Source organism: Oncorhynchus kisutch, linkage group LG3, assembly GCF_002021735.2.
Source record: "Oncorhynchus kisutch isolate 150728-3 linkage group LG3, Okis_V2, whole genome shotgun sequence".
Taxonomy (NCBI): domain Eukaryota; kingdom Metazoa; phylum Chordata; class Actinopteri; order Salmoniformes; family Salmonidae; genus Oncorhynchus; species Oncorhynchus kisutch.
Window position 1 is genome coordinate 61,037,437 of NC_034176.2, and position 12,189 is coordinate 61,049,625.

Genomic DNA, 12,189 nt, shown 5'->3' on the forward strand with positions numbered 1-12,189 from the left:
TATGGTTGCGCTTGAGGAAAGGTCAAGTGGGCACCAAATCAATAGGTTTCTTCCACTTGGGGTATTGATTGTGCACAACAAATTTGATGGAAATCCAGCCATTACTTTGAGATAGATCTTGTTCTCAGCCTGTGGGCATCATGTATGTAGTGATCCAATATCCATAGCCATTCAAAAGTTATAACTGGCCCTTGCTCAGCCTTACTCACCAATAGCCCAGCACCGAGCTTTCTTGCTAGGAAAGTCACTGATCAAGTGTTTGAAGTTCAGCTTTCTAGCTAACTGACTTTCAATGGACAGCATGGCAAGACTGCAAAGCCTTTCCTGGGACATAGTGGACCTCAAATAGTTTTTTATCAGTTTTAGCTTACTGAAAGCTCTCTCGCCACCAGCACCAGTCACAGGTTGTGTACAAAATATACATAATGCAATGCACACTTCTCCAAAAATGCTTTGCAGCTGCATCTTACCAATTGCATTCAGCAGACCAAGAGTGGAGGAAAGTAGCAGCATATACAGTGTTCAGGTGTCTTACTTCATTTTGAAACTCAGGTGTGAGATCTCTGTAATACTTCATGATCAGTTGGCACACAGAAGGGACTTTTATCCTCACTAATCTGCCCAACATTCAGAACAACAGAAAATGATTCTACAACTTTTGCAATGGTGTGGAACCTGGTGTCCAAGTCACTTATGATATTGTACATAGCAGTAAAAAACACTGTTCCGAAACACCGTTGCTGCACTGTCCTGAGCTGTCTCCTCTTGAGAGGTCTCATCATGGAATCTCTTCCTTTTCCTCTGGCGGCTGTGTTCCTTGCTATATTGAGATACAACATCCATTTGTGTAGCAATCAGTGTTGCCTCAGACAAGAGAAACTCCCATCCATCTCTAAGAGTCTGCATATTTCCTTTAAGGCTCTGATATTGGCTGCCTCTGTGTCAAGTGAGATTTTTCCTGACTGGAGAATCACATTCCTTTAATCAACGCATTGCAGTACCTGCAATTATGCCAACTGACATGTCATTCAACACAATGCTGCTCACCTCCTTCAGTTGGGAGTACAGCTGGTTCAGGGGGATGGGGAGAGAGGGCTGTTGAGCCTGAAGCTGCATCTGTTGGGCCTGGCACCAGGCAGGGGCTGGGACAACTGATTTATTATGAATAGCTTGCTAAAAGTTTGCCTGCATTGATCAAATGTCAGCTAAAAGATAAGCGAAATGTTAGTGGAGCAAAAGTAGCCTATTTCACTATGGACTAAGCTAACAGGTTCATTTCCACCACTCGCAGACTACACCCACCTTCCTTTGTGAAAAATTGTGTAACATACCGTTGCCCTTTATTTTCTCTCTCCTGTCATCTTCTCGTTGGAAGACAGATTTTTCTTTAGGAAGCAGAGACATGATGCTCCACTGGCACTCCTCACTCGCAATTCACTGCTTGCAAGTACCGTTCGCGCCTGGTTTGGGGGCAGGACCGATTAAACTAAAGCTGATTAAACAGCATGATCATAACACAGGTACACCTTGTGCTGGGGACAATAAAAAGCATCTCTAAAATGTAGTTTTGTCACACAACACAATGCCAGATATGTCTCAAGTTGAAGCGTGCAATTGGCATGCTGACTGCAAGAATGTCCACCAGTACATATGGGCAGGCATAAACTACAGACAAGGAACAGAATTGCATTTTATTGATGGCAATTTGTATGCACAGAGATGCCGTGACAAGATCCTGAGGCCCATTGTCGTGCCATTCATCCGCCGCCATCACTTCATGTTTCAGCATGATAATGCAGGGTCCCATGTAACAAGGATCTGTATACCATTCCTGGAAGCTGAAAATGTCCCAGTTCTTCCATGTCCTGCATACTCACCAGACATGTCAACCATTGAGCATGTTTGGGATGCTCTGGATCGACGTGTCCGACAGCCTGTTCCAGTTCCCGCCAATATCCAGCAACTTCACACAGCCAGTGAAGAGGAGTGGGACAACATTCCACGGGCCACAATCAACAGCCTGATCAACTCTATGTAAAGGAGATGTGTTGTGCTGCATGAGGCAAATGATGGTCACACCAGATACTGACAGGTTTTCTGATCCATGCCCCTACTTTTTTTTTTTTTTTTTAAAGGTATCTGTATTCCCGGTCATGTGAAATCCATAGATTAGGGCCTAATGAATTATTTTCAATTGACTAACTTCCTTATATGTAACTTAGTAAAATCTTTGAAATTGTTGCATGTTGCGTTTCTATTTTGGTTCAGTGTAGTTTATACAATGGAGCATTAATTGATTCAAATTTAATTAGAGCATCCAGATAAGGGCTTTGGTGCTCAGAGTGAACTAAGAGGAAGGGGAGAATGCTGTTGAGTAATACATCAATGTAAAATGATGCTGCATGAGCTTGAAAAATAGTAATACAGTTAAATAAACACCACAGAGGGACAAACAAATTGAACACAAATAATGACAATGATATATAATGAAGTGTAATTAATTGTTTAGGCTACAAGAGTTTAATCACAAATTAAACGTGTAAAGTAGTAAGTGACAAGACATGTCGCTAGTTTTGCTAGACATTTTATACATAAAAAGATAAGTAGCATATTGTTTTAAAATATGTGCGTGCTGTTCTCCTCCCAGTAAACAACAGCTGATTCAAAGGAGGTGTGGCAGATCTCAAAACTCTTCCGCAAAGGACTCCGGTAGGATAATCTTGTGCTTCCTCTCCGAGCAGAGGCTATCAAGCAGGCGAGGACACTCCTCCATTCGCCTAACTAATTGGTATTTTCTCATCTCTCCTGCGTATTCTCTCCCCTCATTTTGAAAAAGGCCAAACGTAATCGAGGAGAAGCGGCAAGGAGAGTCAACTTAGATGAAAATGCGCTTATATGAAATAACAAGCTCCTTTTCCACTCGCGTGTCATCAGAAAATTTACGTTTACAGTGTTGGATCCCAAAATAAATGTGTAAAGTCATGACAACAAATTAAGTCAGTTGTGTAAGTCAAATTGGAATTAATAACATCATACGTTTTGCAAAATCTTAACATATTGTACATTTGGCTAATTCGTAACATCATACGATTTGTAATTCATAACATATCAAACGAAATGGATGATGGACATCCACAAATAATACATACACCATTTAGTATATGTTACATTTCATATTGTATCTTTGATATAATTACTGAATAATATGAAATGCTCTGAGACCAGGTTGGGTCACAGAGGAAGGATAGAGGAGTTGAGGATGGTATTTTGTCCAAACGAGAATCTCCCTACAATCTCTCCACACCAGATTTTCTCTTTGAACCTGGGATTCAAACCAGCAACCCTGTTTTCTGGCTTCAGTTAGAACTGTGTAAGAGTGCCTGCCGAAACCAGGGACCTTTAGATCTTTGGACACTGTGTTAACTAACCTCCAGACGAGCTTCAATGCCATACAAGTCTCCTTCCGTGGCCTCCAACTGCTCTTAAAATGCAAGTAAAACTAAATGCATGCTCTTCAACTGATCGCTGCCCGCACCTGCACGCCCGTCCAGCATCACTAGTCTGGACGGTTCTGACTCAGGGTATGTTGACAACTACAAATATCTAGATGTCTGGCCAGACTGTAAACTCTCCTTCCAGACTCACATTATGCATCTCCAATCCAAAATGTAATCTAGAATCGGCTTCCTATTTCGCAACAACGCATCCTTCACGCATGCTGCCAAACATACCCTCGTATGGCTTGTTCTCAACTAGCCTAACTGGTTAAATAAAGGTGAAATAAATAAAAATCAGTCTAACGCTCTCCCAACTGAGCTATTTCGGCTGCATTTGTTAAACCCCCCCCCCCCCCCCCACCACACACACACACACACACACACACACGGTTAGAATAATCACTGACACGTTCTTTTTCTAACTGCTAGAAAGACAATGCTGCCAGCTGTTGGTCCCCTGGCAAACTCACACATATCTCGTGTTAGAATTTGTATTCAAATTAGGTTCATTTTACTTACTACAGGTACAAAAAGGAGCCTCAGTTGATCTGGAGTCATCTTGCTAAGAGACACAGGCTCTCAATGTGTAATGGAAGTTCGAGGACTACTCAGATGTTATTTTATCCATTGTCCATGAGAGGGTGGTAGTGAACACATCAAATTTGCACTTACCCTTCGGGATGACGCAATATTCATGTCGTCTAACTCACCCATTCATTCTTTATAGCTGATATATTTATATAAGTTAAAGTATTGCTTACAAACACCATTTTAACGCATTCATTGTAACAATGCTCTCCTTTTATTTTGTCTAACCATAACTGTATGTAGGTATCATTTCTACTGCATAAAGGCATTTTACAATAAAAAAAATAGTGCTGAATTGTCGAAATGTAAAAGATATAGCAGAGGATGGTTTCGATCCATCGACCTCTGGGTTATGGGCCCAGCACGCTTCCGCTGCGCCACTCTGCTGACTGTTTCAATATGGAGGAAGTGTAGCCTTTCACCCTGAGGGACCAAGATCTGAGGCTCTGATGAGAATTTGAGAAGAACAATACTTATTTCACTGCCATAGTAAAATAAGTATAGACAAATCTAACGACAAAATGCATATCATTAGACTTATTAATTTTATATCAAGTCATTTATTTACAACCACATTTAAGTGAGAAAAACACAACTCAAATGCTATTTCACATATTTTATACTATTTTGGACAAATATAAAATAAGGCATCTGATGAAAAAATAAATAATAATTCCCAGACGTATGTTATAAACAATTGCCTTTCTTATTCAGTGTCAGGGCCACTTCCCCAGTCATTTGGTTTACATTTGATTTGAGAAACATTTTCTCTGTTTGCAAATGCCATTAATATCAGATATACTTTCAATGAAATAAGATATGACCTTGTGTTTTATTGCTTTACTTGTATAATAAAGGATACAATGCTTGTTTATTATAGTGCAAAACTGAAGATCTAGTGAAGATCTAACTAGTGTGTGTTTAGTATTTCTGCCTACAACACAGACTCAAACATGATACAAGGGATTTCTGTTAGATGAAAATACAATGGCAGCATAGGAGATACATTTGCCATTTACTCAACATAAACAGAACAACCAGTCCAGTTAATATGTCAGGAGAGAAGCATTAAGCCTACTCCTGGACTAAGGAGAACTTTCTATTGATCCATCAGGACGGTCAGCTTGTCCTTGCATTGGATATCAGACACTGGTTGACCACCTCCAGAAGCTGGGAGTTCTCGAGTGCAGCGGCCACTCTCTCTTTGTCTGCCAGCTGTTTGTTGACTGGAACAAAAGCAAAAACAAAGGGTTTAGTTCGGGGCAATTCCACAATAACTGAGTGATGCTGACACTTTGCTATTTCACTTTAAAATATGTAAAACAAAACCCAATATTTGCAAAGTTAAACAACCCATACAACTCTATGCAAAAGGACTACTTTTTACAATTTTCACAAAAACAGTTACTTCAATAACAGTGCATATGTGAAGTTCCATAACAGAATGACAGCATAAAGCACAAACTGTCATTCTGGTACCAAAGTTTGCATCTGCACTGTTGCTCAAGTAAAGGTGTTTTTGTACAATTTTCTGTGGAAATTGTTAAAAAGTAGGCCTTGTGGATGGAGTTGTATGGTTTGCTTAACTTTGCATTCATTAGTTTTTGTTTGACATGGTTTAAAGTGAAAATTCAGTCTCAGTATCACCGTTATTGTGGAATTGATATTAGGGCTTCTCAAAAGGGGTAGTCTACAATAGTCGTCTTGAAGGCGTGATTGTTTGTCTCAGCCTCAATGTTGAGTTACTTCAGAGGCATGTCACTTTACCTGCATCTTCTGAGGTATGCATCCCAGGAGTGATGTGCACATCAATCTGCAGAGATATGATTAGGCATAGACGGTACATGACCCACTATATTAATGTTAAATGTTCAGACAATTAAATAATATTAAAGCTTGCTCTCACAGCTCACAAGCACTTAAATTCTTTCACCCACCTTAAACCTTTCTGGTAGGGATCGCAGCAGCTTGACTTTGATGGACAGGCCTATGAGAGTTGCCATGCTGCAGTGGGGTATAGTGGGGGTGAACTCCACACCCACAGTGTTCTCTTGGTCATCTACCTGTAAAGAAAAATAAAGTTGGTTTTATTAGGCTAACACAGTATAGGCTATCTGCTTTCCTTAGTAGCTACACGGGTATGTCTGTGTCGAACTTCTACCTAGGGGAAAAGTTGTGAAAGAAGTTTAACTCACGCGCACTCGCACTTGTTCCACGACATTCAATTCCTCGAGGGACAGTGGGTGTTCAGGATCATTAATAGATCTGATGAGATGTAGCACGGGTTAAGGTGAAATCTGACAACACAATGTTGAGTAATTAGCTTTAATAAAGAATGAAGCATCATATGCAAAGTTGATTGGTATGACATTGAAAGCTCAATGGATGTATATTTTAACTAGCTACACCGAAAGGATATCAAATATTTCTCTGTCGTCGATGGGATCAGCAACATCTTCGTCCTCGTCCTTTGCGGTCTGAAGTCTCTCGCCTGTTCGTTGAAATATCAAGGGATTTGCATTCTCTAAACGGGTCCCCACTGACATTTGTGATGTTGCAATTACAGAAATACGGTATACTTGTTTGCGCTATTGTTTTTTACTCTGGACCACGGGAATGAACGATCGACTTCCGGAAACGGTAGACGTCAAAACGTACGCAGGCGCATCCCTGCGATTTAGTGTCATCTTGGATTTCCAGATGTATCCAGCAGATGGCAGTATTCTCATCTTAAATTCTGTATTGCGTGAACTATAAGGTTAATCTATAAATGGTAAAGTTAGACAGAAGCAAGAAAATAATGATCCAAGTAAAACAATGTTCATACTAAAATGTTTCATAAATAACAGCAATTCAATTAGCCCTCTTACACTTGTATTTTTGTAGCTTTTTACCATAGACTCAAATGTTAAGCTCTAGGTAATATCTTTAGTAGCAGTATAAATAACATATGACTCAGAATACCAACTGCAATGCACCATTTCAAAGTCAAGCCTAACCCATAATTGTACAATTAATCACCTGTGTGTGTGTGCGTTGGCACATGTTTGAAAATGTTTAAAGTCCAGTTTAAACTGTACTTTCACTATGTATGTTTATAGTATTAATAGCAGTCGACAAATTCAATGTTGTTATGTCCAGATTTGGAGTGATACATGGCATAAATTACCGTCTTGGGTGATTCCTTTTACTGTGCCAAATAATCTAAATATCTTAAAGACATTAGCTCTTAGAAATACTGGGCATACTATTGAAATACCCCAAACCCATTTGTTGAGTGTCACCAATGCAAACAATAACATTGAAAACCACTACTGAAAAACCTTGGTAATATATCACTAAGGACTTCCTTTAATCTGAATGCAAACTGACCTTCTCTCTGTCCATCTTGTCAACAGCTGTTGAAAAAAACTTTCTGGTTTGCTAGCTCCAGTAGACAATGAGCCTCCCTTGTACCCTAAAGCCTGTCTCAGGCTGAAATACCTGTTTAGATGGAACCTGATAACACACCTTCCTTATATCATTTGCATGAACCCAGCTTGGCTGTGAGCTCATAGGAGGCAGCAGTATCTTGTTGAACTTTATTCAACCCCTGTAAATGATCATATTGTATCCTAAACCAACAAAACACGTTCACCTGAATTACAAGAACTGTGATTATGCAAGTATTTCAGTATCAAAGCCTGTAAAGTAAAAGTACAGTCTACCAACTGAAATTCTCAAGCTAGTCCTCATCCCCTTTTGTATTTAAGTTACTCATTCATCAGCACTGTCAGAGGGATTAGTTCAGTGAGACAGTTAGCTGAACCACCCACATTGTGTCAACAATAACAATTAAGGTAAAGGCAGGCAGGAGTCTTGGGTGTGGTTAGTTTGCTCTAGGCTAAGTGCTGGGCTTCTAGCCATTCCTCCAGGGACACTTATCAGCATGCTATCCTTGCCCTAGTCTTTGCTGACCCAGGCAATACTATGTACAAGTAACTTTTCACCTTATGCAAAGAAAGAGAGGAGTCAGGAGACGGCCAAAAAGGTGAGTGAGCGTCGGTGTGCCATCTCTCTACAGGTGGAAGGAAGGCCAAGACAGACAGAGAGGATAAAATCCTTTTAGCCCTAGAATGTGGGGTCAGGTAGCATGTGAGGGATTATTTTTCATCCCACTGAACCCACCCTTTCAGTAGGTAAAGAGAGACTTTCAACACAGTTTCTGCATGACACTCCACAGTGACATCACAGCAGCTTTGAGAACTGGTTGAGAGTGCCTCGGGGCTGAAACACCTGTGAGCCTGGAGTCCTGCAATTGAGACAGCGTGGGTCCTGTCTGGGTGCACTGTTGCAAGAGTGCCATTTCATCTCAATACTCCGTGTGGAGCAGAGTAGATTCACAGACACCGTCATCATGCCTGAAGCTGTGAAGCTTAATGTAGCTCTCCTGGAGACAGGAGGTCCCATCCACACATTCCAGGAAAACAAAAACCCAGGCACAACACAATACATGTCTGGTCTATCCCCGGCCCTGGCCGTTGCTCTAGACAAATCTGAAAATGCTGTAAAGCTTGGGACTGGTTAATCCGGGAAATAAAAGGATGGCTAGCTATTTAGAAACATGATTCCATAACCTAATGCGATTGTGGAGGTTATGCATAAACATTTTATAGAGTCTAAAAGCCTCACTCTGCGTTGATGGGCTTTTAAGGGCCAATGGTGTAGAGAGGAAGTCAATCACTAGACAATGGAGGGATATTGGCTGAACACAGCATTTAAATTGATGTCCACTGACTACTTTAAGTCAATGGGTGAGCTCATTAGGAATGTACAGTATACAATTGCCAGAGTACTGCACGTAGGCCTACACTGAAAAAGTGTCATATCTCCGTAGAGCATTTCTCTTTAATCTTGATCTAAGGTGTGTGTGTGTGGGGGGGGGGCTATTAATAATAAGGCTATAATAATAAGGCTATTATCATGCTATATCTTTGATGTGAATGGGCACAGGGACAGATGAGCATGTTGGCTGCTACCTTGGAGACTAAATACAGGAAGTGGTTGTAATACCGAACCAGTTGCTCTTTGAACATATAACTAACTACCTCTTCCCCCTGAGCCTCACCTTGTTATTTTTTTTTGTATTTAACTACGCAAGTTAGTTAAATACAAATTCTTATTTACAATGACGGTTAACTGCTGTCGCCCAACAGGCTCTATCAGCCATCTTTCTAAACCCACAAAACACAACAACCCATAACAGATACTGTATAATTCATGATCAACACACTGTAGCTAGTTTGCTCTCTAGCTTTCAGGGTTGAACTGAAATGCGGATAACAAATGCTTAAAACGTTGCTGTTATATTAACCCTAAGTGCCAAACATATCCCATTAGACGGATGGATAATCATTGAAGATAGGTGTACTATAAGAAACAAATACTTGAATCAGGAGACGTACAAGACTTTGTTTATTATAATGTTTTCAAAAGGATTTCCTTAACGTTTTGTGTACGTTTCAGCCTCTATCATTTCAATAGGGGCAATAAGGTCGAAACCAATTACATTCTTTACACATTGACAGTGGTTAATAAATGACAGACAGCCAATGGCCTTGACAGAACCCGCCATGAGAAATCAGCTAGACTTGTTGAAACCATTACGCATCTGTGGAAAAACCCTGTTTCATTGCTTCAAAAAGATTATGTTAGATTCTTTACTCTCATAGAATAAGGGAGACAACGTTCTTATGGAAAACCTGAAACAAACTGTTTTTCAATGAATAATTCAAGCTTCTTAAAATGGTCATTCAGGATATGTTCTTCAAGGATTCTAAACAAAGTAACTGTGTGACTTTTGCTTCAGTACATCTTTAACCATTAGTCACTGGCTCTAGCAGGATAGAATTCCCCGAAGAGATTTCCTGTTAACAATATGACCACATTAACAAGTCAGGGCACAGTCAGTCTCCCAGCCATACACAGTAAAATAAACAGATGAGACCCTGAATGTCAGACTGTTATGGGATGACAGTCTAAATGCAAAATTAAGACATACAAGTTGTTATCTTGTTAAAATATAGGCTACACTTTCACTCCTGTGAGACCATCTGAAGGGAACCTGTGAACTGAGCAACAATTTTGCTATCAAAATGGATGGCCAATCCAATTAAGGGGAACATTAAAGTCCAATGTACTGGTGATGATGATAGAATGAGCCTTCACTAACACACATGCAGTACTGAGTACAGCAACACAGGCTCTCACTCTGGCGAAGTCTGGGAACTCTCTCACAGTCACGTGTTATAGCACAGTTTACTTTACCACACTCACAGGAGTATTTGTCCTTTGGGGTTAATATACAAGCACACAACTAAATAATGATTAACAAGATTCCCATAGCCTCCTGTCCTCTCTGACTGAAGAGTTGGGAGTCTTCCTCCTAATTAGCACAAAGTCAAGTCCAGCTAGGGAGTGTAGTTCTGGAGAATCTATTATACATTCCAGCAAAGATAAGGAAAACTGAAATAAATACTGTCCTTCAGTGGAGGCGAAGACATTGTAATATTTACAAGGACGTCTCATATGAGACTTGAGTCTCACACAATGGATAAAATGTGCATGATACACCTATCTAGGACTGCAGTAGCAAATTACACTGTAGTGTGTTAATGTATTCATTATGAGCAAGAGGTTTAAATGATTTGTGATGTTCTGAGTCAGAAATGGGATGAAAAGCCTAAAAATATATTCCATCAAACAATACGCTACTGTATCTATCTGCTGGGTCATGAAGTGAGGCATGTGATTAAGTCAGTTGTTAGATATGGACTACTTACCATGTAATTTCTGATTGACCTCCACTGTTCATACTTACTATGACAAAACACAGACACGATTTGATTTATCATACAATACCAGCTGCTGTTCATTCAGATTGTGGATTCAGAGACGACGAGATACAACACAAAGAAGGGAACCGGGAAGAAAGAAGATAAGATCATAAAATTGCTTGACTCACAATTTCCCACTTTCATGTCAAGTGACTGTGGAACTGTAAGCATCAGATTAATTGTAAATGGAGGTTCTGAAGACTGTCAAATGGTTTGAGTGGAGAGAACTGGACTATATTTCACATGGCGTCTTTACCTCTTTTTACACCACTTTATGTGAGGATAATTTCCTATTCAGAAACATCACAAACTGTCCAATATTACTTATAAAGCAAGTATAAAGCAACACATTACTTTTCAATTGAATTATGGGGCTATCGAGGCCTAGTCAGTCAGTGAGATATACAATAACAAGCAGGGAAATAGAAACCGACAAAAAACAAAATGGGGCAAAGAGATATTTAGATGTCAAAATACAGTAGCTTAACATCTGAAGGGATATGATAGAGCGCGCATTTATCACATTGGCATGCGCCAATCTAAATTCTGCGTGCTACTGTCTTGCTTTGCAGTTAAATATTCAGCAATTGTAGCTATTGTAATAGCTAATGAGAATAATAGTACATTATTCAAGCTAGTGGTAAGTGAATTTCAAACCAAAACCATATTCTCTACATTATTTTGTTTTATAGGGTGAACGCTAGTAATTAGGTAGATAGTTGCCCCATGTCAAATGGGCCAGGGCTAACGTTAGCTAGCTAGTTAGCTTGTGGCTCAACTACATTACAGCATGTTTCTGACCTTTTCAAAACAGATGTCAGAAATGTAATGGTAGTTTTCTGTAGGCTATTTAGCTTCATTATGCCGCATTCACGTGACCAACTCATCAGATGGCGTGCAAAAGATCTTGGCTAGCTAACATTAGCTCGTTTGAAAAACATGCATGCGTGTCCAAATACAGCGCTTAACGGCCTCAAACATTCAGTTTGACTCTTTGTGATATTACTAAACATTTCCTGATAATAAAGTTGCAAATGACTTACAGTTTTGTTGTTTTAGTGAAGACTAGTCAGGAGGGAAACAGTAACATACAGTTTGGCTTTGATATTTCAACTTTCGGCGCCAAAAGTTGTTTTGAAAACAGCATTAGTTCAATTTCCCTCAGTCGTTTTGTGCCTTTGTTTCTGCCATGGCAATCATGGATTAACAGGTAGGGACTGCCAAAACTA

At 39.9% G+C, this 12,189-nt stretch overlaps 1 protein-coding gene across 3 annotated transcripts; it reads right to left on the reverse strand.

Annotated features, from left to right (window-relative positions):
* Positions 1-4,616: 4,616 nt before the first annotated feature.
* Positions 4,617-7,593, reverse strand: ciao2b (cytosolic iron-sulfur assembly component 2B). 3 transcript variants are annotated; one of them, XM_020478157.2, is made up of 6 exons: positions 7,458-7,593; positions 6,505-6,822; positions 6,281-6,360; positions 6,023-6,148; positions 5,853-5,898; positions 4,617-5,311 (listed from the first exon to the last, which is right to left on the reverse strand). In XM_020478157.2, exons 2-6 carry the CDS (start codon positions 6,629-6,631, stop codon positions 5,205-5,207), a joined length of 486 nt encoding a protein of 161 aa, XP_020333746.1. In that variant the 5' UTR covers positions 6,632-6,822; positions 7,458-7,593; the 3' UTR covers positions 4,617-5,204. The 3 variants fall into 3 exon arrangements, with proteins under 3 accessions (XP_020333746.1, XP_020333740.1, XP_031665678.1); XM_020478151.2 differs by having other exon boundaries at positions 6,505-6,849; XM_031809818.1 differs by having other exon boundaries at positions 6,505-7,593.
* Positions 7,594-12,189: the final 4,596 nt, after the last annotated feature.